General features: G+C 55.0%; 1 protein-coding gene across 1 annotated transcript; it reads left to right on the top strand.

Annotated features, from left to right (window-relative positions):
- The first annotated feature begins 324 nt into the window (after positions 1–324).
- On the top strand, positions 325–21124 carry SLC4A8 (solute carrier family 4 member 8). The gene is made up of 25 exons (XM_075445563.1): positions 325–501; positions 5768–5849; positions 6540–6674; positions 7119–7254; positions 7469–7629; positions 8559–8747; positions 8885–8976; positions 9097–9254; positions 9625–9712; positions 10200–10346; positions 10526–10617; positions 10896–11070; positions 11210–11343; positions 12261–12506; positions 12611–12716; positions 13638–13799; positions 14472–14585; positions 14927–15088; positions 15911–16162; positions 16940–17008; positions 17505–17678; positions 17777–17914; positions 19821–19918; positions 20432–20536; positions 20747–21124. Exons 1-24 carry the CDS (start codon positions 457–459, stop codon positions 20517–20519), a joined length of 3243 nt encoding a protein of 1080 aa, XP_075301678.1. The 5' UTR covers positions 325–456; the 3' UTR covers positions 20520–20536; positions 20747–21124.
- Positions 21125–26677: the final 5553 nt, after the last annotated feature.

Raw genomic sequence — 26677 nt, 5'->3', positions numbered from 1 at the left:
GGGATGATCTGGAGGGGGTCAGTCAGACCCTGGGGGGGGTCTGGCGGGGGAGGGGTGATTCTGAGGGGGTCACTAAGACCCTGGGGGGGGGGACCGAAGGAGGTAGGGATGATCTGGAGGGGGTCAGTCAGACCCTGCGGGGGGTCTGGCGGGGGAGGGGTGATTCTGGAGGGGGTCACCAAGCTGCGGGAGGGGGCCGGGGGAGGATGCCGGCGGGGGCCGGGCAGCCGCAGCGGGGCCGCGCCCCCCTCTCCCGGCGCTGCCCCCCCAGCCCCCCCGACCCCCCCGGCCCTGCCTCCTCCCCCCGCCCGCCGCCTCCTCCCGGCCCTGGGCGGGGTTTGGCCCCGGCTCCGGGCGATGGTGGAGCCGGTGTGAGCGGCACCGGGGCTGCAGCCGGCTGCGGCCCCCCCCTGGCCCCGACCCCGGGGGGGTGCCGGGCCCCCCCCCGGCCCAGCCATGCCCGCCGGCAGCAACGAGCCCGACGGGATCCTCAGCTACCAGGTGGGCGGCAGCGGCACCGGGGGGGGGGATGCCCGGTACCCCCGGGCGGGCCGGAGGATGCTCCGTGGCTGCTCACTGCGGCATTTCTGATGGCGGGGGGGGGGGAAAAGGGGGAGCAAGGGGGGCGGAAAGGGGGAGCAAGGGGTGCGGGTGCATGGGGGAGGCAGGAATCTGCAAGGGGGGGGTGAGGGGGGGCTGTAAGGGGCGTGCAAGGAGGGGTGAAGGGCATCTGCAAGGCGGAGGGGGGGTGAGGGGGGGTGGTAGGCGGCTGCAAAATGGGGTGCGGGGGATGTGCAAAGGGGTGCCAGGCCTCTGAATGGGGGGGGAGTGTGTGCAAGGCATCAGCAAGGCATCTGCAAGGCGGAGGGGCGGGGGCGCAAAGCGGGGTGGGGGGGGTGGGCGAGGGGTGCCCAAGGTGGGTGCGGGAGGGATGCGAGGAGGGGAGGAAGGCACCTGCGCGATGCCTGTTGGGGGGGCTCCCCCCTGAGCCCCCCTTGTCCCCTCCTCTGCATCTAGATGTGACCTCCTGGTGACGCTGCGGCCCTTCAGAGGGGGGGACAAAGGCCACTGTGCCTGCAGAGCCCCAGTCACCCAGTCACGGGGGGGGCTCAGCTATTGCCCCCACCAGGCACTTGCACGGATGCGCTCGGTGCTGGGGTGCAAGCAGGAGGCAGCCGGGGGGTCCCCCCTCTGTCAGCATCTCCTTGTCCCAGGGAGGGCCTGGCCGGCCCCCCCGCTGCACCCGTGGGACCCCACTGGAGGAGCTGCTCTCGGTGGGAAATTAATTAATCTGCCCCTGAAATTACGGCTGACGGGAAAGAGCAAAAGGAATTGACGTCTCCTCCAGCGAGGGATGACAGTCACGTCCCGGCGACGCTCGGCCGCGACCTGCGTCCCCCCCTCGCAGCCCCACTTTGGGGCTCTGGAGACCCATCCCCTCCTGCTGCAAGCACCCAGCCCCAGACCCTGTCACCGCGCCGGAGGGGACCCCGCGGGGGGGACTGTCTGACCCCCACCATAGCAAAGGAGGAGCCGTGGGGACCGTGGCTTCATCCGGGTGGGATGGAGGTGGAGAGGGGTGAGGAGGGGGTCTCCTCCACCACCGGAGCAGCCCCCTGATTTGGCCCCTGTTACCCTCATCCCATAATAACTCCGGGATCAGTGTTATTAATTATACTTTGGGTGAGATTAATTATATTAATCCTCCCTCCTGCTGCTGGTAGCTGATCCTGCTTGTGTGTGACGGGATGAGGGGGCCGGGACGGGAGGTTTGCCTGCTCGCGCGACGCTTTCGGCCTGCCCCGGCACCAGGAGGACTCAAAGCCGGACCTGAACCTCTGCTTTCTGCTTTTCCTTGTCCTCAGTTACACCAAAGCTTCACCAGGGAAAGATTCTTCTTTCCTAACCAGAGGAGTTACACTGAGACAGGTAAACTGAGGCAGGGCACTCTAAAAGCCCTCTCTCTTCTGCTGGGACAAAAAAAAGTCGCAGCAAAATAATAATTTGGAGAAGTTTTCTTGAGATGGACACAGGGAGAGGATGCACCAAGCTCGTGACATGAAGGATTCACTGCAGACATGGTGAAACAGGCTTGCTTCCTTTGCTCCAGCGATTTCTGATTTCATTTTTACAAGCAATAATTACTTTCAGCCTCCCCGCAAAACCAGCTTCAAAGCAGCCAGCCGGAGCTTTGCGCTTAAAAAACAGCCAAGTGGAACCACTCTGGCTGCTCGGAAACTCAAAAGTGAGCGATGCAACGCCTTCCCAGCTCCCAGAGATGTCCCCCTCCCCAGCCCAGTTTCGACGATTTGATGTTTTCCAGGTGGCTGTTGGCAGCGGGGAAGGACGGAGAGGGAGGGCGAAGCGTCTGCTGGTGCTGGTGGCCGTGCTGGGGTGGGATAATTTGCTTTTGGAGGCATCTCACCTTCCTGCTCCACCCCATCCCAAGCCCATGGGTCCACAACCCTGCAGCTCTATGAAATCCTGAAATCCTCCAGCAATTTCCTGAATGGAATATCCACTTCGAGTCCATTTGAGTGGCCTAACTGGGACCGAGGGAGTTTTGAGTGGGGCCGTTTCCTTCGGTGGCATCTCTGTGCAAGGCTCACCGCGATCTCGGGGGTGCTGCAATGGCCGGGGAAGGGCGATGGGATGCTCGGAGCATCTTGCCGCAGACCTGGAGGTGCCCACTTGTCCTGTTTCCTCCTACATTTGCGCCTGAAGCTTTAATACTAAATAATAAAAAAGCAGCGGAGATCCTAGCTTGGATCATGATGGGATTTTAACTGATTAGACCTCGGTGTCGCCTTCCTTCGCTGTGTTATTTTACACCCCGTGTCGCCTTTCAGGGCAAGCCGGGCACTTAACCTTTGTGCCGAGCGGCGCCGGGGAGGAAGTTCATTAGAGCAAACGAAGTTGCAGCATGGAAATGACGGATTAGCTCAGCTTGGAAAACAAAGTAGAGCTGGAGATAGCTGGAGGAAGTGAGGAGAGTAAAGAAAGTCGCTTATCATCTGGACATTTCCGTACCGTGCTAGGACTTGCTGGGGCTAACGAGGATTTATTGACGCAGCAGAGGGCTGGAGGCTGTGCCGGAGTGAGACCTTCCCGAAACGCCCTGATTTTTAGCAGGAGATTTGGATGAAAATCAGTGCCGCCCCGCAACGTGTCTTTTCCCAGCAGTTTGCACCCCACTTTGTATTTTGGCAGCTTGTGCTTTTCGATACCCCCAAACACTGCTCACGCCTTTCACCCCAGCAGGACACGGCATTTCCAGCCTATTTCTCAATTCCGGATAGTTTTTGCTCAAAACACGGCTGGTTTCTCCCCATCCACCAAGTTTTCCAAGGCGGAAGAGTCTTGGGGTGGCTTTAAACGACTGCCTGGATGCGCATCATAGGTGATGCCTCCATAAAAGGTCCCGCTCTGTGTCCCTGGCGTCGGAGCACTCTGGGTGCTGAGCTCCTCTCGGCGAGAGCTGTCCCGGTGTCCCAGAGGAATCCGGCCCCTGACTGATCTGGAGGTTCTGTTATCCTCCAAAACTGCTGACCAATGTGAGAATAAACTGGAACAGGGGTCACCAAATGACCCTTCTGGAAGAGTTACAGGTGGGACGGCCAGGGCTCTGCCGAGGGGCCGAGCACCCCCCAAACCCTGGGAAAACTCCCCCAGATCCCGTTGGCATTTCTGCGGAGCGCAGGAGGCTGGGCAGGGGGAGATGCTTCGTGCCGGGGAAGGCAGCCGGGGTCAGGTTTAACATTGCTGGTCGTGGGACATAGGAAAACCATTTCCAAGAGAGGAGAAGACCTCCTCTGTGTGGCCCGCAGGGCGTTGGAAAGCTGCGACTCCCAAATCGCTCCGTGTATTCCCACTCCGACACCTGCGTAACGCGCTTGAGCTTGCGAATTGATTGAAATTGTGATGTAAAGCGATTTTATTAAACCCTTTTGTTCCATGCCTTTTCTGAGGTTGGGGCTGGGTTTTTCTGGCAAATCCGGAGGGGAGCAGGATGCGTTGCTAAGAAGGGACGGAGGCTGGCGGAGGCTGTCATCGGAGAGAGGAGGGCAAAGCCACCGGCGCGTGATAATCCGGCTGCCGGGCAACGTGGGCGAGTCCCAGGAGCTGGTGGGGAGGGAGCAACAAGTCGGCTCTGAAATGAGCACTCGGGGACCAGCAAAGCCATTTCCAGATGGGAGCGTTCATTCCTCTCGCTCGTCAAATTAACCGGTGACCGGGAGGCGAGCGCTTTCCCCAGCATCGCTGTCGCGCGGCGGCGGGTGATGTTATTCAGCCAAAGCAGGAATTTGGGGGGCATAAAAAGCAGGTTTCTTGTTAGCATTCACAGCTTAAATCATAAGAAGTTATTTATTCTCTATTTTTTTAAGAAGTCTTCATGGTTAATTCATCGTTATTAGTACAACGGGCAGTGTGTGCCAGCGCGGCATTTGAAGTTTTGCTCGCAAACGACAGCTTTGGTAGTTCTGCGATGTTTCCCAGTGCCCGCTGTAGCTCTTGCATCTTCAATTTTGCCCAGCAGCCCTGCCGATCCCCCAGTTCTCTCGGTGTTTTGCTCTTCTTCAGTCTTCACTTTCAGAAACAGAGCAACCGGATGCGAATCTCGGCGTATTTTTTTTTGTTTGGACAGTTGTTTTGTGGCTGCGATGACAGCAATGCGCTGGCAAAGACGAACCTCAGCAATTCAGTGGTCCCAAACCTTCCCCTCTGTGCCTTTAATAACGGAATAATTTGAAAACCCATGCAAAGGAGAGGGCGTTGGGGCATTGCAGAGTTTTTCTTTGCATGGGTGAATGGATTTTGATTTTCTTGGATTAGTTGCTGTCCAGGCAGGCGAGGAAGGAGAAGCTGAGCGGCGGTGACGTGTTTTCTGCAGTATTGAAGACACGCACAGCAATTAATAGACAAAATGCAGCCGAAAGAGGGGAAAAAAGGTATCAGCTGTTTCTGGGAGGTCCTGCTTCAAGCCGCAGTGGTGACTCCAGTGTGAGACATCGCTGGGTTTTTTTTCTTTGCACACAGCCTGGTAACCCCCTTCGCCAGCCCTGGTGGGAAGGGGAAAAGAGAAGCAGAAAGACTTCTCTCGGTTTGCTCCTGTGGTTCTGCTTCGGCTTTGAAGGCACCGGTGTTCTGCGTGCAGTGCCGGCGGTGGTACTGCAGCCGAGAGATCTACCCCTTGGTCTACGCAAGGAGAAAAATGCTGTTTTCCACGGAAAACGCGCTTGCACCAAGGGAAGTCCGGGCCTGGTTGGGCTGAAGGCGAAGCTTCGCCCTTGGAGGTTCCTGAGGGCCTTTGGAGGCTGTTGGTGGCCATGTCCTGTGGCCAGGTGCCATCTAGTGAGCCCTGCAGGTACCGCCTTTGGAGACTTCCTGTCTCAAGTGCAGTTCTGGGATTTTTTTTTCCAGTTTAGAAATCCCTTTTATTTTTTTTTTTTAAAGAAAGGAACCTCAAGAATGAAGCAGGAAGTTTTTGTTTTGGTCTGAGACACTCGCCCTCTTCTCCTGTAGCAAATCCTGCCAGATTCACATGGTATAACATACAATATAGGTGATGTTGTGGGCTGTTTTATTTGGGTATGGGAAGAAAAACCTTCAAAAGTCCATGGTTTTAGAGGTGTGCCTGGATGAGGAGGCAGGTGGAGACCTGATGCTCATGGACTGGTGTGGTCGCAGGGGTGGTGGATGGCCGGGAGGCCATAAGGGAGCTCTGCACCCCCAGCCCCACCTCTTACCTTCTTCTCCTTCTGCACAGAGACCTGACGAAGAGGCAGTGATTGACCAGGGAAGAACGAGCAATGTGGTCAACATCCACTATGAGAAGGAGGAGTTGGAAGGTGAGTCTGTGCCGAGATGCTGGCAGAGGGGCCACCAGCCCAGCGCCTTTTCCCGTTGCACAAAGTCCCTGCAACGTCCCTTGCTCGGTGTCACACCATGTGCAGCCAAACGTGCCGTGATTCTGAATAGAGCAGCACAGTTATTCTCCCATTTTTTAATAAATGGCCTTTAAACAGAGGGAAAAAGCCCCCCCGGAGGCCACGGTGTGAGTTTTAGCCACGGGGCTGGAGAATTGAGGGCTTGTTTTCTCACAGAGGCTGCTCCTGGCTGGGAGAGGTCAGGAGAAGAATCTGACGGCTGCAGATGTGGGGCTGTGATTTTCTTTTTTTATTCTGGAGTCCATTGACGTGGGACTGATTTGATCTTCTCTTGTTGCCTTGTGCCACAGAAAGATTTTAAAACTAATTACCTTCTGTCACTGCTTAAGGAGCAAGCCTGGATGTTGTCCAGCTGAAGCTGGAATTTGCGAAGAGGTTCGATACTTTCAGGGCCCTTTTAGATGACCCGGAGCCATCGCTTGTTGTTGCAGAGCTTGAGTGAAATAGGCTTGGAAAAAAGGAGGTCCGGTGAAAATAAAATTAAGAGAAGTCGTTGTTTCACCCTGGGATTTAGCGGTGGCTTAGTGAGGCGCCAGCTGCGTGAGCCATTGCCCCAGTGCCACAAGTGCTGCAAACGCTGCTTTTCCGCAGGCCACCGGACCCTGTACGTGGGCGTTCGGATGCCGCTGGTGAGGCAGAGCCACCGGCACCACCGACCCCACAGCCAGAAGCATCGGAAACGGGACCGGGAGAAGGACCCTGCCCCGACGGAGCAGGGCTACCACTGTAAGTTCGGCCGTGGCCATCGCTAAACTCCTCGGGGCTATGTGGGCACTGGGGTCTTCTGCAAGCAGAGCCACATGGCTGGTTTGTCTGGCTTGCTGTTCTTCCGAGGGAAAGGGGCATTATTTACCAAGACCTTCTTTTTCCAACCTTTTCTGAGGTTTGTTTGGGTTTTTTTTAAGGCAGTTAAATGAATTTAGGCTTGTCTTCCTTAGAGGGATCCTGGCTTTAAAAATGGAAGCGTGGGGAAGGAAAGCTGCCCTCCCTTCTGTGGAGGTGGAATAGATGCTTCTCCTTCTCCGTGGCTCTGTGCAAGCACGGACAGAGCCAGAGGAGAGGGGCCAGCCCAATATTTATGGCCAAACCAGTGCTGATTTGATGCCCACTTTGCCTGACGGGCAATATTCAAGTGCGGTAACGGGATGAGGCTTTGCCTTCCGCCCCCAGACACCCCGTCCCAGCGGGTGCAGTTCATCCTCGGGACCGAGGAGGACGAGCAGCACGTTCCCCACGACTTGTTCACTGAGCTGGATGAGATCTGCATGAAAGAGGGCGAAGATGCCGAGTGGAAGGAAACAGCAAGGTAAATCCCTGCTGCTGGCTGCGGTGGGAGAGGGGTCCCCTCGCTGGCAGTGCCTGCGGGCTCTGCTTTCCACTGTCCTGGATGCGAAGCTTTTGTGGGTGCCAGTGCTGATACGAGGAGGCTTCTCCTCTTGCCACCCCGCAGCTCTGTTCAAGGGGTACCAGAGCTGGGGCTGTTTCCTTGCAATGGGGCTGATGGCACCCGATGTCCGCAGGTGGCTGAAGTTCGAGGAGGACGTGGAAGATGGCGGCGAGCGCTGGAGCAAGCCCTACGTGGCCACGCTGTCCTTGCACAGCCTCTTCGAGCTGAGGAGCTGCATCATCAATGGCACGGTGCTGCTGGACGTTTGTGCCACCAGCATCGAAGAGATTGCAGGTGGGCGCTGCGTCCCTGCGGGAACGGCCGAGCTCGGCTCGCCGTGGTGCCCTTCACTCCCGAATCAAACCCTGCCCCAAAGGCGCGTCCTTTTCCAGAAGTCCCACTGTGTTTTGAAGTTGTGAGATGGTTTTGGGTGCAGACTGGGTGTGCAACAGTCGCACCAGCTTTTTCTTCCAATATGGGATGGTTTTGAAAGCCATTTGTGGGGTTGGAGAAGCGATTAGAGAATATTCTGCAGCCAAAAAGAAGTGTGTGTCAGGGCATAGCAGGCTGCTCTTAGAAAGACGGAGTCTGCATAAAAGATGGACCTCATTAAAGAAACTCTTTATTACAAGCCATTTCCTCACATTCTTTTCTTTTGCCTTAACTTCCAGGCTTTAAGAGTTTGAAAGGCAGAGTTTTATCTGGCAGATGACCAAGCAGTGTATTACTGTGGGGAAGATAACTGAAGTTAATTGAAAAAGCAGCTTTGGAGAAATTCTCTTTGAGTGGCAGGTCTCCATTCAGCCTTTTCAAGAGCTGGAGAGGTTGGAGCCATTCTTATCTTTGCACATTTCTCCCTGGGCTCGGCAAATTGCAGTCGAATGGCCAAGGAAACTCTGGGAAAGTCTGTGCTAGAGATTGCTTATAATTTGGATAAATGTGTAGAGTCAGACAGAAAGGCTGGATGGGGCAAGAAAATGCCATTATTTGGAATGGGAAATGATTCTTGTAGCGGAGTGAAGAGCAAGCACTTTGATGATGGCTTTTAGCAAATGAGAATTCTTGCTTTCGCTGCAGAGGCTGAACTGTATTGAAATGTCTTGCTAAGAAGGCTGAGCCCGTGTTAGGGTATCCTGCGTGGCACAGCCATCCCCGGGGGCTTCGCAGGTCAGGACAGGGGGGGTTTCTGCTCTGACAGCTTCATTTCCCTTTGCCATCCCCAGATATGATCCTGGGCCAGCAAGAACAATCCACGGAGTTTGATGACCGCATGCGGGCGAAAGTGCGGGAAGTCCTTTTGAAGAAGCATCACCATCAGAATGAGAAGAAAAGAAATAACCTTCTGCCCATCGTCCGCTCGTTTGCTGATGTGAGCAAGAGGCAGTCAGACCTGCACCTCCTCGACAAGCCAGGTGAGGGTTCCTGCAGGGTTTGGCACCAGGTGAAGGTTTCTGCAGGGCTTTGGCCCCATTGGACTTGTACTGGCAAAGAAGCAGTGCCCCAGTTGCTCCTTGTCCATCTTTCTGAGCATCTCTCTTTTTCCTGCCAGCCCAAACACTCACCCCTCACCCTTCTCCCACCACCACAGAAGCTAAAAATGGGATGAACCACCATGAGACCAACGCAATGGATTTAAGCAAGGTGAGAAACTTGTAGCTTGATTATGCCTCTAGGGCCAGATTTGTTCTTGAAAACTTGGCTGCAAAGTGCTGTGGGCTTTGTTTCTGGGGAATTTGCCCGAAAACTGCTTGTCGTGCCCAGGCGGAGCTGCATTTCATGAAGAAAATTCCCACTGGGGCTGAAGCATCCAACGTGCTCGTGGGAGAGCTGGATTTCCTTCACCAGCCCATCGTGGCGTTCGTCCGCCTGACCCCGGCTGTCCTCCTCTCGGGCATGACGGAAGTTCCCATCCCAACAAGGTTGGAATGAGAAGCACAAGTTTTTTGTTTAAAAAAAGCCCAACCAAACATCAAATTGCAGGCATCAGTTTGGCGTCCCGAGGGAACCAGGCCAGCTGGGAGCAAGAACGTTTCTCCCACCCACATGTCCTCACCTTTGTTTCTCCCTTCCCTGCTGTAGCTTTGAAACACATGGGCCAATTTTTGTGAAAGTTGGCCCAAAAATGAAATTTGTGATTGATTTTGATGAATTTCAAATACATCACCGGAGTTGGTGAGCCTACCTGTCCCCCCTCGCGGTGTGCTCTGGGCTGCGAGCTCCTGGGAACTCCCTTAGGTACTCTTTGAGCCCAGGTGTGTTCTTCTCTCTCATTTTGCTTTTCTTGTCCAGGTTCCTGTTTGTTTTGCTTGGACCAGGAGGAAAAGCCCATCAGTACCATGAGATTGGCAGGTCCATGGCTACTATCATGACAGATGAGGTGCGATGAGATAAGAGAGATTACCGGGTTGGTTTTGGCTTTCTTCACCTCTCCCTGTCTCTGTAGGAGTGAGGGAGAGGATCTGCTGTCCCAGCTGCCCGCAGCTCTCCAAATAGCCCAGCCCTCCTTTGCAGCCCAAAGCAAACCCATGGATTTGCATCACCCCCCATCCTGGAGGCTGCAATCCCACCCGGGGTGCATCCTGCCCTTAACCCTGGGGTGCCCAGCACGCTGTCCCCAGGGGTGGCATTGGCATGGCCAGCAAAGGCTCTGCTCTCTCAGCAGAGGTGTGCCACAGGGGATGGGAGCCTGGTGGAGATGATTCCAAATACCACGATGCACAGACTTGTCCTTTTGGAGTAATCTGTCCTGCCAGTTCCAGCAGGAAATCTGGGGAGAATTGTCTTGCGTTTAGGCAAGAGCTTATTGCACGGGTGAGGACATCTGAGATGGGTTGTCCTCTCACCAAAGTGTCTCCCTTGGGCAGGTTTTCCATGATGTTGCCTATAAAGCCAAGAACCGGGCTGACCTCGTGGCTGGCATCGACGAGTTTCTGGATCAGGTCACAGTCTTGCCACCAGGAGAGTGGGACCCATCGATCCGGATTGAGCCCCCGAAGAACGTCCCTTCGCAGGTGGGTGCTGCGGCGGAGGCAGGCGTGAGGGGGCCGGGCAGGATGGCCGACGGCTGGGGATGCTGCTCAGGGTCCCAGATTCACCAGGTCCCAGTTTGGCACAGTCACACAGCCAGAGCAGAAGCAGAACGAGCCAGTGGTTACAAATACATAGCTTTATCTTCTTGGTGTTTCCACAGGAAAAAAGGAAGATGCCAGGAGCTCTCGATGAGAGTGCTTCTCACAGCAAGCCGGAGAAACACAGTGGTCCTGAGCTGGAGCGGACAGGAAGGTGTGAGCTTTCTTTTTATCTGTTTTCCTCTGAAATGTGAGCATGCCCCTCCGTTCTGGCTGTTTTTTTGGGGTTAGTTGGTTCAGAGAAGGGGCTGCACATCACCAGCTTGGTCCCCTGGGCTGGGCAGGTGGGAGATGTGGGCAGCTGGGCTCAGGCGCAGCGTCAGTGCACCCAGGGTTTCTTGCTCTGGGGTGGAAGCAGATGTGTGAATGCGTCCAGGTCGAGCTCTGCTGCTTCGTGGACATGGCACTGTGCATTTTTTCCCCTTCCTGCAGGCTGTTTGGCGGTTTGGTGCTGGATGTGAAGCGGAAAGCCCCATGGTTCTGGAGCGACTTTCGGGATGGTCTGAGCCTGCAGTGCCTGGCGTCCTTCCTCTTCCTCTACTGTGCCTGCATGTCCCCCGTCATCACCTTTGGGGGACTGCTGGGGGAGGCGACCCATGGCCACATAGTGAGCGCCTCTCTCTGTTGGGTGGCATGGGGCAGGACACAACTCGTGCAGAAGTCCTCGCTGCAGTCACTTGGCTTTGCTTGGGTTTTATACTCCGTGCTGATCCATTGAGTCGCTGCTGCCTCTCTTCCCCGGACAGAGTGCCATGGAGTCGCTGCTGGGCGCGTCCATGACCGGCGTGGTGTATTCGCTGTTTGCTGGCCAACCTCTGACCATCCTCGGCAGCACTGGGCCCGTCCTTGTGTTTGAGAAGATCCTCTACAAATTCTGCAAGTAAGGCTGGCTGCCATGCCTGGGTGCTGCGAGAGCCTTTGGAAGAAGGCAGTGATGGAGAAAAGATGTTTTTCTTGTATTTTTCTTTGTGGTCCTTGTTAGATTGAAGTTGTCTTTTGTGTCACAGACATTGCTGGCTGCTGCTTTAGTAGGTGATGGTGCAAGACGCCTCGGTGTCTGCAGAGTGGATGGGGTCGTTTGGGGTTTTCAGGGTTGAAGCGAAGCAGCAGGAGGAGAAGAAGCCACAAGGATGTGGATGGCCAAGATGGGCTACCCAGGGAAGATGAGAGAAATCGCTCTGGTTTGGGAATGAGGGAAGATTTTCTTCCCTCTGAGCACAAAACCAGGCACTTTTTAGCCTCCTTTTTTCTGGAAGTGGAAATAGATTTTGCCCAAATATCCAAATAGTTTTCTGCTGAAATATTTTGACTTCTAGGGATTTTAGTGAATAAGTAGGAGCTTTCCATGTGAAATGGATATTTTCCTTGACAGTCCTTTTATTGTGACAACTTTGATGTCAGATGGGCTCCTCCTTATTGCAATTAAATGTATTATTAAGCCCCAGCTTGCTGGCAGCAGGTGACTGGGTGCAAAAGGAGCCGGTTTCGGTGTTAGGGCATCGGGGTGATGTGGGACATCACCACCTTCCATAACAGGGACCTGACCTCCATTAGCCTCCGAGGCGTTAACACAAGATAATTGCTACATAATGATAATTAAATAATTGGCTTCCTCTCCTGCAGGCCCACAATCCTGCACCGCAGCCCCTGCTGCTCTCTGTAGTAGGACATGGAACCTGCATTTACCCTCCGCAGCTTTGACACACTCCTAAATTGCTCCCAGTTTTCCCCACAGGAAGGCACGGCTCGGAGCCTCCTGCTGGCCTTTCCAGCCTTGCTTTTCTCTTGGTTTCCCAGGGAGTACTCGCTCTCCTATCTGTCTCTGCGGGCGTGCATCGGGCTGTGGACCGCCTTCTTCTGCATAGTGCTGGTGGCCACCGATGCCAGCTCTTTGGTGTGCTACATCACCCGCTTCACCGAAGAAGCCTTCGCCTCCCTCATCTGCATGATCTTCATCTATGAGGCTCTGGAGAAGCTCAGTCACCTGCGAGAGACCTACCCTGTGCACATGCACAGCAAGCTTGACTTCCTCACCATCTACTAGTGGGTTTTTTTGCCTCCAAAAACGCTGCTGCCCCTTGGTAGGAGCTGAGGGCTGCACCTCCCTCGCCTTTCCCTTACCCCTGTCTTGGCTTCTCTCCTGCCAGCTGTAAGTGTGAGGCACCGGCCCAGCCCAGCAACGAAACGCTGCGTTTCTGGGAGAGCAACAAGATCAATGTGTCTGGCATCGCCTGGGAAAACCTCATGGTGACTGTAAGTGCCCCGAGCCACTGCTTCCTCGCACCATGGTCACAGGGTCCAGCGGCATTCACATGGTGCAAAAGTCAGAGCCCTTTGGGTGATGATGGGCTTCCAACTGTGCTAGAGCTGCTCTGAAAAGTCATTGCTTAAACATAATATGGTGTTTTAACCTGCTTGGTCTTGGGAAGGAGAGTCCACTTTGTCCAGAGCACCTTGTCCCCAGCATGGTGGGTAATACCTGTCCTCCTCAACCCGGTTGCAGGACAATATTTCTGACCGGGAGCAAGGTGAAGCACGTGGTTTGGTTGTTGTAGCGGTTGGTGGACTTAAGCTTATGCTTAAAGGTAGTAATTGGCTTCCATAATGGGCTCGTAAGAACTCCAGGCCTTGCTTTATGACTCAGCGCTGTCTGTAGGTACGTGCATGAATTTGCATGTCTGAACAGCCTCTTGGGCTGTTGTTGCTGGAAGCAGAGGCCAGGCGTAGGATGGGAGGCTCTTCTGGACTTCTTCATCCCCTCTTGGCCATGTCCTGTGAGCCCTGCACTGGGAAGGGATGATTTGTCTCTTCTCCTTTCCTATCACGGTTGTCATAGCCCTCCTTCCCTGTTCCCTCCTTCTCTGTCCCCGAGAGTTTGCAGCATTTCCTTCCCCTCTGGTGTCGTCTTCAGCCAAGGTTCCCGGCCCTTCAAGCAGAGGATGTGCCATGGGTCTGTGACATGGTGTCCCATCACATCTCATCTCTCCACTCTCCTCTGTGTAGTTGGGTGTGTCCCTTGTTCGGCTGCTGCTGCTCATGAAATAGAAATCTCCATCGGCAGCAGCAGTTACAGGGTCATGGATCTTGGACAGAGATCCTCAAAACACCGCAGTTATCCGAGGTTTCCTTGCTGCACGTGCACTGCCTTTGTGTCCTGACGCTCTGTTTCTCCAGGAATGTCGGTATTTGCATGGAGAGTTTCAAGGACCTGCCTGTGGACGCAACGGCCCCTATGCGCCTAATGTCCTCTTCTGGTGCTGCATCCTCTTCTTCTCCACCTTTGTCCTGTCAAGCTTGTTGAAGAAGTTTAAAACCAGCCGCTACTTCCCAACCAGAGTAGGTAGAAGACGGTGGCCAGCAGCAGTCTCCACACTCATTTCCCAGAATGGTGTTCCCAGAGCACTAAGCAGGATTTGCCAGTAGTTGTCAAACTGGGAAATGTTGACCTTGAAGGCCAAGCTCTCCATCAGCTTGGATGTCCCTTGCTCATTTCCAGAAGGGCAAAATGACTGTAGCATTTCCCACCTGCCTTGTGACCTGCCCCAGAGGGATTTTTTGCTCTGGCAGTGGGAAAATCAGGTCTTCCAAGTTCTTTGTTTTCACCTTCTGTGTGTTGTGTGCTCAAGGGGAAAGCTGATTCAAATGAGGAGCTGCCATAGAGAAAGAGACTATTTTTTCCTTTTGAGGAACAAATGATGCCTTAGTGCCATATTCCCATTTTAGCTGTGAGTCCAGCTGTAGTGCCAGACATCTGCTTCCTTATTTTTTTTAAGGTTTGAATTAAAACAACCCTTTTCCACCAAATTGAACTGTTTTTGTTGTCTGACACCAGATCTCTGAATGACAAACACAGCAAGAGTATCTAACCAAGGGATTTGGCTGCGTGTCCTCCGAGTGGTGGGATTTTGTTAATCAGTCAGCCTTCATGTTGTTGATGTCCCCAACTTTTCCATCTCATGTTATGGCCTTGTTTGTGATGCCCCTTTCAGCTCTGGTTTCTTGCCCCAGGTGCGGTCCACAGTGAGTGACTTTGCTGTTTTCCTCACCATCGTCATCATGGTGCTCATTGACTTCATGATTGGGATCCCATCACCGAAGCTCCACGTCCCCCATATGTTCAAGGTAAGGAGTGTTTTGGCATGCCCTTGGGGATGCCAGAAGGTAATGCTGGGGCAGGACAGGGCTGTGTCTGGAGGAGATGCTGGTGGTGTGACCATCTCGTCTTCCATCTCCAAGTGCATTGTCTCCCTCTGGAAATGAGAAGCCAGCCCCAAAACTAGATACCTCCAGAAGAAATATCTCTAGGTGCTTGCAAAGAGGACGCTGGCACTGCTGAACCCCGTGGGAAAGGATGACATGAAGCCACGGCTGGGAGGTGCTGTGACACAGAAGGGCAGAGGAAAATCCAAGCCAGTGAAGTGGCTGGGCCGGGAGAGGATGCTGATGCGTGTGCTTTGTTGCAGCCTACCAGGGACGACCGTGGGTGGCTCATCAACCCCATTGGACCCAACCCTTGGTGGACGGTGTTGGCTGCGCTCATCCCAGCTCTGCTCTGCACCATCTTGATCTTCATGGACCAGCAGATCACTGCCGTTATTGTGAACAGGAAGGAGCACAGGCTGAAGGTAAGGGGCTGCAAGAGATGAGCCCATCCCCAACCCACTCGGGGCTGCAGGTGTGGGGAGAAGCTCCTGTTCCAAATGCTTTGCGAAGGCATTGGCTTAGGACAACGTCAGGCCGCGTGGCAGGATGCTCTCCTGGCTTCCTGATGACACAGGGAGTAAACGACAGGGGAGTTCAGAGAAGCGATCTCCGTTTTGTGCAATTTTGTTTTAAAATGTCAGCAGCGGCTGGGGGAACGAATCGTTTTGATGCACTGCCAGGGATAACTCAAGAGTCACAGAATCACAGAATCACAGAATAGTAGGGGTTGGAAGGGACCACTGTGGGTTACCTAGTCCAACCCCCCTGCCGAAGCAGGGTCACCTACAGCAGGCTGCACAGGACCTTGTCCAGGTGGGTCTTGAATATCTCCAGAGAAGGAGACTCCACAACCTCCCTGGGCAGCCTGTTCCAGTGCTCCGTCACCCTCAGAGGGAAGAAGTTCTTCCTCATGTTCAGACGGAAATGAATCTTCCTCATGTTCAGTCACGTCTTACTTGGAAGTGGCAGAAACTTCTTTATGCATGAGAAAAAGAAAAAAATCTGTTTTTTTTTTGGCAAAGTAGATACCACACCAACTCCCCAAATCCACTTTGTCTGACCTCCTGCTTGATTTTCATGCAAGGTGCTTGCGCAAAGACTGGATGCATCCTCATGTGTTTCCGATTCTTGTTTTAAGTTTTCAAGGAGTTGACCTGTACTCAAGTAGGGTTTGAATGCGACTTGCGACGCTGTCCTTGCTCTTGTGCTGTGGGATGCTCTGTTTCTTGTTTTGCTTCCCCCAGAAAGGATGTGGGTACCACCTGGACCTCTTCATGGTGGCCGTGATGCTGGGGGTGTGCTCCGTGATGGGGCTGCCCTGGTTCGTGGCCGCGACCGTGCTGTCCATCACTCACGTGAACAGCCTGAAAGTCGAGTCTGAGTGCTCCGCTCCAGGAGAACAACCCAAGTTTCTGGGGATACGAGAGCAGAGAGTCACGGGCTTGATGATCTTTGTGCTGATGGGCTGCTCGGTCTTCCTCACCTCTGTGTTAAAGGTAAGAGAAAAACGCAAAACACCCACCAACCACGAGCTTTCTGGCGGTTGTAGAAAAATAGTGTCCTCTCTGCAGGCCAGAGTGGTTGTGGAGCGGAGGAGGAGGTGATGCCAAACCCTGGGGCTTGAGGCATGGTGGGAACCAGCCTTGGTTCTGCTTCCCAGCCCTTCAGCCCCAGCGTGGTGTGCTCGAGGCAGGCCAGCACACAGCTGCCTTCATTTGCAGGTGTCTTTCAGGCCCATCCGTCTTGATGGGTTACAGCTAAGCGTATTCAGAGCAGTACATCTGCTCTCTTTGGGACAGGCAGCGCTTTATCCGTTGCCATTTGCTCCCCCCAGTGCCTCAGAAGAGCCGTTCTCAGCAGCTAAAGAGGCTGCGATCATCCCTGTGGGCTTCCTTGCCCGTTCCTCCCTCAAAGTAATCTCATCTCTAGGCTCCAAGGAGGCACGGCACGTTTGTGTGTTGCCACAAGAATATGTAGAAATGCTTTTCTGCCGTCACAGAACACGGCATATGGTAGCATGGGTGAAATCACCTATTTTCCTCCAACCTTTCTGGAAAATGGGATTATTCTGAGGAAATATAACTCCAGAGCTCAGCCTAAAGCAGAGCATTAACTCACTTGCACGCACAAAAGCTCTCATGGTTGAACTCCACTGCATCTCTAAGCCTGTTGAAACTGGAAAGCTTTAGGCAATTTTAGTGCCTGTAGAAGAGAGGGGTAATACTGAAAATGCAGTTTTAAATAAAAGTGAATGATTGCCTTCCTTTTTTCAGTTCATACCAATGCCCGTGCTTTATGGCGTCTTTCTCTACATGGGGGTGTCGTCGCTCCGAGGAATTCAGGTACGGCCATTCTTACAGCGCGCAGCGTGTCGGCTCCCTGGTGTTTCGCCTCTGTAGAAGCAGGAAAAAAGCAGTGGTGTGGGAGAAACCTCTCTGAAAGCAAGCAGTGAAAATATTTTGTTGAAGAAAAAGCTTGGTGGAGGCACAGGAGGTCTGTAGGGCTGGGAGGACCAAGCAAGTTCAGTGCTCTCTGTTTCAAGGTTTAGGGCAGGTCAGTGTTTGGTTACATGAAAATGAGGGAAATCCTTGCTGGGGGATTCAGTCGGCCAAGAAATGCTAATAACAGAATAATGTGGAATAATTTGGTGGGCAGGTCTCCGGGGCAAATCGGTTTACAGCTGGAGCGAAGGGAAAAGGGGTGCTGCTCCCAGGAGGAGCATGGAGGGATCCAGGGTTTCTCACGGCAAGCCAGATCCTGATGACTCCCTGCACATCTCCACGGGGCCAGAAGCTTTCCGCAGTCGCAAGGCGGCAGCTTTTCCCTCTTCTTTTGCAGTTCTTCGATCGCTTGAAGCTGTTTTGGATGCCGGCCAAACACCAGCCGGATTTCATCTACCTGCGGCACGTCCCCCTGCGAAAGGTGCATCTCTTCACCTTGATCCAGCTGATCTGCCTCGTCCTGCTCTGGGCCATCAAGGTGTCCCGTGCCGCCATCGTCTTCCCCATGATGGTAAGAGACGGTGCTGCTCGGCAGCAGGAGGTTTTCAGCATTGGTGGGAGGTGTGGCATCATCTCTGGCCTGACCGATGTTCCCTCTTCTTGGTGAAGGTTTTGGCTCTCGTTTTTGTCCGCAAAGTGATGGATTTCTGCTTCTCGAAGCGAGAGCTCAGCTTTCTGGATGACCTGATGCCAGAAAGCAAGAAGAAGAAGTTGGATGATGCCAAAAATGAAGCCAAAGAAGAAGAGGTAACGCTTGGTGGGTGCTCAGGGCTGGGGATCATCTGTCACAGCTTGTCTCCAAATGTTGGGGGGAGATGAGAACTAAATAGGAATGGCTTCTAATAGCCTGGATCCCACCTAGTAACCTTTTTTCCCTAAACTAGCAGCGAGCTTACCACTTCACAGAATCACAGAATCCCAGAATGGTCGGGGTTGGAAGGGACATCTGTGTGTCATCTAGTCCAACCCCCCTGCCCAAGCAGGGTCACCCAGAGCAGGCTGCACAGCACCGCGTCCAGGCGGGGCTGGAATATCTCCAGAGAAGGAGACTCTACAGCCTCCCTGGGCAGCCTGGGCCAGGGCTCCGTCACCCTCAGAGGGAAGAAGTTCTTCCTCGGGTTCAGCTGGAACTTCCTCTGCTTCAGTTTGTGCCCGTTGCCCCTTGTCCTGTCGCTGGGCACCACTGGAAAGAGTCTGGCCCCATCCTCCTGACACCCACCCTGCAGATATTTAGAGGCATTGATAAGGTCCCCTCTCAGTCTTCTCTCCTCCAGGCTGAACAAGCCCAGCTCCCTCAGCCTTTCCTCGTAGGGGAGATGCTCCAGTCCCCTCACCATCCTCACAGCCCTCCACTGGACTCTCTCCAGTAGCTCCTCATCTTTCTGGAACTGGGGAGCCCAGCACTGGACACAGCACTGCAGATGGGGCCTCAGCAGGGCAGAGCAGAGGGGGAGGAGAACCTCCCTCGACCTGCTGGCCACACTCCTCTTGATGCATCCCAGGATCCCATTGGCCTTCTTGGCAACCAGGGCACACTGCTGGGTCATGGTCACCCTGTCGTCCACCAGCACTCGCAGGCCCTCTCCGCAGAGCTGCTCTCCAGCAGGTCAGCCCCAGCCTGTACTGGTGCCTGGGGTTGTTCCTCCCCCGGTGCAGGACCCTGCCCTTGCCCTTGTTGAACCTCATCAGGTTCCTCTCTGCCCAGCTCTCCAGCCTGTCCAGGTCACACTGAATGGCAGCACAGCCTGCCGGTGTGTCCACCCCTCCTCCCAGTTTTGTGTCATCAGCAAAATTGCAGAGGGTACATTCTAACTCTTCATCCAGGTCATTGATGAAGAAGTTGAACAAGACTGGGCCCAGTACTGACCCCTGAGTGACACCACTAGTTACTGGCCTCCAACTATACTCAGTGCCGCTGATGACAACCCTCTGAGTTCGGCCATTCAGCCATTTCTCAATCCACCTCACTGTCCACTCATCTAGCCCACACTTCCTGAGCTTCCCTAGGAGGATGTTATGGGAGACTGTGTCGAAAGACTTGCTGGAGTCAAAGTAGACAACATCCACTGCTCTCCCCTCATCTACCCAGCCAGTCACACCATCGTAGAAAGCTATCGGATTGGTCAAGCATGATTTCCCCTTGGTGAATCCATGTTGACTACTCCTGATAACATTCTTTTCCTCTACTTGCTTGATGATGACCTCTAGAATGAGTTGCTCCATCATCTTTCCCGGGATGGAGGTGAGGCTGACCGGCCTGTAGTTCCCTGGGTCCTCCTTCTTGCCCTTTTTGAAGATTGGAGTGACACTGGCTTTTCTCCAGTCCTTGGGCACCTCTCCTGTCCTCCAGGACCCTTCAGAGATGATGGAGAGTGGCTCAGCACTTGAATAGAGATATAATTTTTAGGGTGAGACTTTTATAATGATGATGATGATGATGATGATTAAGGAAAGATTCGCTCATAATGGTGTTTTTAACACACACCCCCCCACCCCCCATGTTTGGAGTGAAAGGCCTTTACCCTGGTGCACTCACAGCTAAAGCCACCACGGGTCAGGAGGAGAGGGCAGCACGGGGTGTTTTTGCTGCGTGTTTAGTTCGTGTCCTCTTTGATCAAGGACCAAGATGTTGATTTGTCCCTTTTGATGTCAGGAGTCCCAGAAGATGATGGAAGCTGCTGCTGCAAATTCAGTTCAGCTGAAACTGCGGAAGACCGGCGACATGGATATCCCAAAGCAAAGCATGGACAGGTAAAGCCCCACCAAGCACCAGGACCCCTGGCAGGATTCGTGTGAAGGTGTTTGGCAGCGTTTTCTCCACTTGCCTTTTTATTGAGCAGCTGGTAGAAACCAGCAGTCAGATGGGTGGGAAAATCACATTGATGGGCAGGGCTGTGGGAGGTGCTCGCAGGGCTCTGACCCCAGGCAGGGTGACTGCACAACTCCCGTTTGACCCCCAAAACTTGCATCATCAGTGACTTTACGGTAGCTGGAGATCCTCACACTAAAAAATGAGGAGTTGCAGGCGTGATCTGTACCAGCAGTGGCTTTGGAGCCCAGGCCGGGGCTGAACGCCAGCCTTTGCACAGAGCTGTTGCTCTGCAGCTCTCAGGCTTGCCTCCCAGACCCCCCCATCCAGCAAAACCTCCTGTGCTTATCCTGAGCTTTGAGTCTCCAGGCCCCCCTGTTCCTCTTGCTGATGTTAATGTGCTTGGTGGCATCAGTTTCCACAGTCATGGCTTGCTATTAAAATATTTATTGCAGGGCTGATCCTTCCGAGATTAATATCTCAGACGAAATGTCGAAAACAACCGTATGGAAGGCTCTCGCGATGAACACAGAAACAGTCTGAGTGCGGGGAGGGGAGAGGTAATGTGACCGTGACCGTGCTCCTCTGCAAGCGACGGCGCGTCCCTACAGTTTTCCCATGCTTTGGCTGGCAGTGCCGAGCGAATGGCTGGTCCCTGGGAGGGGGCTCCTCTCTGCCGGGGTGGTCCCAGCAACGGGGCCGCAGCAGCAGCAGCCGGCAGGTCCTCCACTGATGCTGCTCTCCCTCTTTTTCTCTTTTTCCCTCCCCAGTTTTCACGTTGAGGACTCTTGACCTGGAAGGAGAGGAGTGAGGACATGACTCAGGGACGTGGCAGCGCAGACATGGGGAGAAAGAGCTTTTTTTCGGTTGGAGGATTCCCATTAAAGCCATGCAGACGTTTTCAGTTCTCCTTGGTGTGCTTCGGGCATTCAGCAACTCTAGACCAGCAATCTGAGGTGCACATCACAGTCAGTGGGAGCTGGGTGTTGTGAGGCCTCTGTGTGTACGTGCGTGTGTTGTTGCGGTTTTGTAGTGGTAGAGGGACTGCTACCGCTTTCTCATTCAGTGCTCTTTTTTTAAGATCCAATTCCTCCTCTCCTGTTCCTTTTTTCCAAATATAAACTCTGAATGTACAATGTCCTTTTCTGTTCTATTTGATGTGTTCTCCACTTTCTTCTTCCTCACAACCAGGTTCCCGGTCTGGTTTGGGGTCCTGGCTTTAATTCCCTCTTCTGTCTCTCCCTGGAACAAGAGCCATGTCCTGCGTGGTGGGAGAGTGTAGAGAGCGTCCAAAGAGTTGGGCCAAGGGGAAGAAAAGCATTTGCTCCCTGCGCTGCAGTTTTACATTGGGTTTCTTTGGCTTTGGCTCTGCCAGCAGCCTGGAAGCTGCCAAACGCAGAAATGCCACCTGCTTGTCCCCTGGCTGTCAGCCGAGTATCAGGGAGCACTTAAACACTTTGGAATACACCGTATGGTGACGGCAGTGGCCGGGTGGACCTGGGGCTCTGGGGGGAAGAAGCTGTTCAGCAGAGATGGCTCTGGCGCGCTCTTCCCATTCTGGGGGGGTCGCTGGGCTGCGGTCTCACCCCAGGCGCATGCGGTCGAGTCAGGTGGCCGTGGAGGGTGGGAGGAGAAGGCAACCCAGAAGAAAAGGTCCGCTCGCAGCCCTCCGCCTTGCTGGGGGCTCAGCACGTGCTCCAGGCTCTCGGCGTCTGCAGCCGGTGCCCCGTGCCCGGCTGGGGCGGGTGCACGAACCCTCCTGCCATCGGCTTGTCCCATCTGCTGCGGGAGCCTTCTCCTGCACCCAGCCAACCCAAAATGGCAGCGGCAAGCTGGTGCTCCTTGCAGATGGGGGGAGAAGAGAAGCTCAAAGCTTGCTCTGTAAGGCTGAAAGCAGCACATCACCAAGCAGGGCCAAACTCGGATGGCTTGGACGGGATGGGGTTCTGCAAACTGTAGTGTGGCTGCTGCCAGCGTGGCATGGCGACTGTCCCAGGGGGAGCAGACGGGTTTAGCTCTTCAAAAAGGACGGAGACAGAAAAAAAAGGCTTGGAGGAAGGGAAAGGTGCAAAGCCTGGGTTTTCTTGCTGCTATCGCTGCATGGTGCCCACACACGTCCCGTCCTCCCTGCCTTCCTGTGCCTGGCTCTGAGCATGGCACTGCGCTTGCTGCCCTGACGTGCCCTCTCCCTCCGCAGAGAGAAAAGGTCCCCGTGGAGGAGAGCCCTGATCTCTCCACCGCTTGGAAAATCACCTTTAATTCCCGTGGAGGTAGAAGCACTAAGCCTGTGAACAGAACTTCCACCCCAGAAGGAAGACGCCGCCGGTGTTCACGGAGCGCGGGCTGGGTCCAGCTCCACGGGGGTCGGCATCTCCCCTGGCCTTGGGGGGCTGCAAATCGTTGGCAGCCGCCTTGGCAATCCCTTGTCTAAAAAGTGAACCAGGCTTCCTCATGTGCCCGAGCGCGGCCGTCTTCTGCCTTTGAACCTTTGGTTTTGCTCTTCACAGGGCTACAATTTTTTCTTTCTTTATTCTATTCTTTCTTTAAATGAAATGAAAGCTGAGGGCTTGTTTAATAACATGACTCGGGGTGATCCAAATGGAGCTGCAAACCCCTGGGCTGGCTGCAAGACCCAGCGCTACGGCTGCCTGCCCCCTTTAGACACCATGAACCCAGGGATGGCTCCTTGTTTTGGGAGGATTTCGTATTTCCCTGCGCAGAGGGAAATTATGCGCGTGTTTGTGTGTGTGTGGGAACCCTCTGAAAGGTATTCCTGGAGTCACTTTAGGACTAAAAAAACATCCTGGAAGTGGCCGGTGACACTTTAGTTGGCAACAAAGCCCCTTCCCAGCAATGTGAGATGGGGGCTGGGCGTTCTCCTCAGCTTCGGTGCCTTCAAACAGCTCCCGAAATCTCCCGTGGGCCCCTTGGAAAGAAGTTTCCTGAAATGAAGTCCATGGGAATCCCTAAGGGCACAAAAAACAATGTACAAAGGTAATAAATGAGGTGCTGGTGCCTTGTAAAGAGCCCACCCAGATGGAGGATTACAACCATCAGGGGAACTGAACGCCCTTTGGGGTTTGTGACAACCTCGGTGAGCCCACAGTGAAGCTGCACGTGTCACGACACCAGTGCGGACCCGGCAGCTGCTCCCTTCCACACACAGAGTTTTGGAGGCCTCTCACAGAAAAGTGCTTACGGGCTCTGTTACTTTCGTCTGGCTTTTGGTGGTGGTGAACGGAACAACGATGCAAACTCCGATCCCAAAAGCAACAGCAGAACAGATGCAAACTCTGTGCAGCCATACGGGCACCAGGCAAGTAGAGAAGCAGCTCCACGGATCCAGCGAGACATGGAAATCTAGAAGAAATCACAGATTTCGCAAGGGCAGAGTCCTACAGCGGGAATTTAGAACGAGCACACCACAACAAAGAATCACCCAGCACCCACGGCCCCGTGCCGTCAGTGATTGCTCGGGCTCTGCAGCGAACAGCTTTGGGCTGAAGACCAGGCCCCAAAATGCACCAAGGAGCTCCAACCCCCCAGAGCTGTGTCAGCTGGGCTTCATCTGCGCACCCAAAGGAATGCTTTGGACTGCCTCATGGGAACTCTGGGTTCTCCTCAGCTAGGGCAGGTTCTGCCAGAAGGAAAGGCAGCAGAGCACACTCTTCCATTCAGAAGGCTGTAAGGAGAGGCTCCATCTCGTCTGCGTATCCACACCATCTGCCAGAACACAGTCCCCATCTGATGCCGAGCCTCTGCATCCAGCAGCACGAGAGGGATGTCAGAATATCAGCTCTGACACGCAGGAGGAAAGGCAGACACTTTGCCTGCTCGGGCAGCCCAAGTACCAGCACAGGAAGCAAAGCTGCGGCTCACCTTGTAGCAGGAAAGCAAAAGCAGCTCCCGCTGCCCGGAGCTGGCGCTGCCCTGCTCACAGAGGGGCAGGACAGCAAGCGAGACCACGATCTGCCCTGCTGCAGCTGAGAGCCGCTCGCAAACGACAGTGCCCACTGGGCAGTCACAGCGAGGGAGGAGAAGGTTGGACTGGAGACGACGTGTGGACGGGCTCCCTGCCAGCTGCCCTGCCGAGTGAGCCGTCTGCAGGGCTTGCCTAGCAGACCACGGATGCGTTCACTGCACCTCGTAACACCTTACCCAAACAACGTATTCATCTGGCAACAGATGCCGCGCTCCCATGGGACAACCTTGTGCTGCTCTGTCCCCAGAGAGAGCAACGACAGCAACGGGCCACTTCCTCCATGCTTCTCCCGCTACTTACCATCAGCAGGTAATTATTCTGTGCATCCATGTGTGGACTACCATTCAACTGTGTTATCTGGCTGTCAAGAACCTTAAAAAATGCACCAGAAAAATAAGCACCTGCGAAACACAGCACAAAGTCCGTGAGAAATGGTAAGCAGATGGGGTGGACTGCTGCTGGCTAAACCTTGACCATCTCCAGCAACAGATGGGGTCAAGAACAGGGTGCAAAGAAAAGGGGAAGCCCAATACTCAGGGAGACTTCAGACTTGCAGAATTTTTCCTGTCTCTCAGCTCTGCTTGACTGCCCATTTAGTGACTAATTTGTAGCCGAATAAAGAACAGCCAGGGATATGGGATCTGCCAGGCATTCAGAAAGGGAGTCCCTGTGGTTAACTGCAGCTCCGGGCTGATATCTTCAACCGGGAGAAGACCTCCAACCTGCTCCTGCACCAAGTGAGGCAGCGGAGCCGAGCCCGGGAGGAGCTGCAGAGGCCAGGGATGAGAAGCGGCACCAGCCGCAGGCACCCAGGACCCCTTGCTGGGGTGGCAGCACCCACGGGCGGCTTTCATCCAGCCCCCATCCCCACCTTCCCTGGGCTGGCGCTGGGCTCGGTGTGCTGGGTCACCCCACGTCCCCCGCTCCCGTCTCTGCCCCAGCTTGTTCACCATCTGGAGAACACCACCAAGAATATGCTGGCCAAGGTGCACGCTGGGCAAAAGGTGACTGCCCTGGACCTGGCAGTGCAGGACATCCTGAAGAACATCAGCTCCTCCTCCAGCTCCCCCTGCAAAGGCAAGGAGATGCCCCAGGGGCTGCGCTGGTGGGAGGCCCTCCTGGCTGGCTTGGTGAGGTCCTCCTGCTCCCTCCATCCCTGGTCACAGCACTCAGGGGACCCTGGGGTGCGGTGGGGTGATGCACTGTGGCTCCCTGTGTCCCAGGAGCTGGCCCACCTGCCTCCACACACCTCCACCTCCGGAGGGGGACAGCCCAGCTCTACCATGTGGAGCTGCAACTCATGGCCTCAGGCGCTGTCAAGTCTGTGCCAGGTCACCAAGGTGAGCTGGTCCGGGCACCTCGGGGCCCTCTGCCACGCTCCAGAGCCCACAGACAGCACCACGCGCCCGCGCTGCTGAGTCTTCCTGCACTACAGAGCAAAAGAGCCAGAGCTGGGCTGACGGGGTGACAAACATCCTTGTGGCAAGCCAGCTACGAGCTCAGTGAGGACTTCCTGCTTCTGGAGCCGCTGGTGGGCGAGTGCCTGGTGGGATGCAGAGGCAGGGATGCAGGCACAGCCGCAGGCATCCTTCCTGGCCACTTCCCTCCCATCCCAGGCATCAAACTGGAGGATGTCAAGTCCCAGCAGGGGATGTCCCCCGCTCCTGCACCTGGACCTCCTGTGTGGGGTGGCCTCAGTTGCCCTGAAGTCTGCCCAGGTCACCAAGGTGAGATGGTCCAGGGCACTCCAGGGCCCTCTGCCATGCTCCAGAGCCCACAGACGGCACCACGCGCCCGCGCTGCTGAATCTTCCTGCACTAAAGGGCAAAAGAGCTGGAGCTGGGCTTGCCCACAGCAGCCAGATGCCTCCATAGCTCCTCCTGCATCTTGCTTTTGGGCCAGGCTGCCATGGGGCTGGGGACAGCCTGAGCAAAGCACCAGCCATGCTGAAGGCAGCACGCTCCATCCTCGAGCCATCCTCGGCCACTTTCCCTCCCAGCCTGGTTCCACGGGGCCGTAGGGGGTGTCATTTTCGAGGCTGGCCATGCCAGAAGCTCCGCTGTCTCCGAGAGGTCCATCGCAGCTTTAGCAGCCACTTATCCCTTCTCTGACATGCTCCAGGAGGCCATGGCCAAGATGGAGGCCAAGTTCCTCACAGAGAGGCAGCTCTGCTCCCGCTGTCTGGCCACCCAGAAAGTGGCCATCGACCGGCTCTGGCTGAAGGAAGTAATGGGAAAGCAGCCGAGAACAGCTTGGTGGGGGGCCCAGTGCAGTCAGGGCTGTGGGCGGGCATCAGTGGCAAGAGCCCATGGGTGGGGGGGGCTGCAGGGCCAGCTCCCCCAGGGTGCCAGCAGCTCAGGGGGTGACAATGAACGTCTTTGCAGCAAGCCAGGTATGAGCTTGATGAGGACTTCCCACCCCTGCAGCCAGAGGAGCCGGTGGTGGGCGAGTGCCTGGTGGGATGCAGGGGGGAGGATGCAGGTGCAGCCGCAGGCGTCCTTCCCTGCCGCTTCCCTCCCACCCCAGGTGCCAAACTGGAGGCCGCCAAGTCCCAGTAAGAGCATGAGGCCATGGTGATGGAGAAGATGGAGAAGGCCAAGGCTGCGGCGCAGTGCTCCTGCCTCTGGGTAAGGGAAGAACCCTTCTCTGGTAAAACCCAGGGCAGGGATGGAGCTGCTTTTCTCCAGGCCGTGAGCCTGCAGAGGTCCACAGTACAGAA

Source organism: Opisthocomus hoazin, chromosome 32, assembly GCF_030867145.1.
Source record: "Opisthocomus hoazin isolate bOpiHoa1 chromosome 32, bOpiHoa1.hap1, whole genome shotgun sequence".
Classification (NCBI taxonomy): domain Eukaryota; kingdom Metazoa; phylum Chordata; class Aves; order Opisthocomiformes; family Opisthocomidae; genus Opisthocomus; species Opisthocomus hoazin.
The sequence above is the reverse complement of the archived record's forward strand: the minus strand, read 5'-3'. Positions and strand labels throughout refer to the sequence as shown.

Coding starts and splice junctions, on each gene's coding strand:
- SLC4A8 (XM_075445563.1), top strand. CDS start 457: ATGCCCGCCGGCAGCAACGAGCCCGACGGGATCCTCAGCTACCAG. Junction 8,748..8,884: donor GCACCTCCTCGACAAGCCAG/GTGAGGGTTCCT, acceptor TTTTCCTGCCAG/CCCAAACACTCACCCCTCAC. Junction 15,089..15,910: donor GGAAGGAGCACAGGCTGAAG/GTAAGGGGCTGC, acceptor TGCTTCCCCCAG/AAAGGATGTGGGTACCACCT.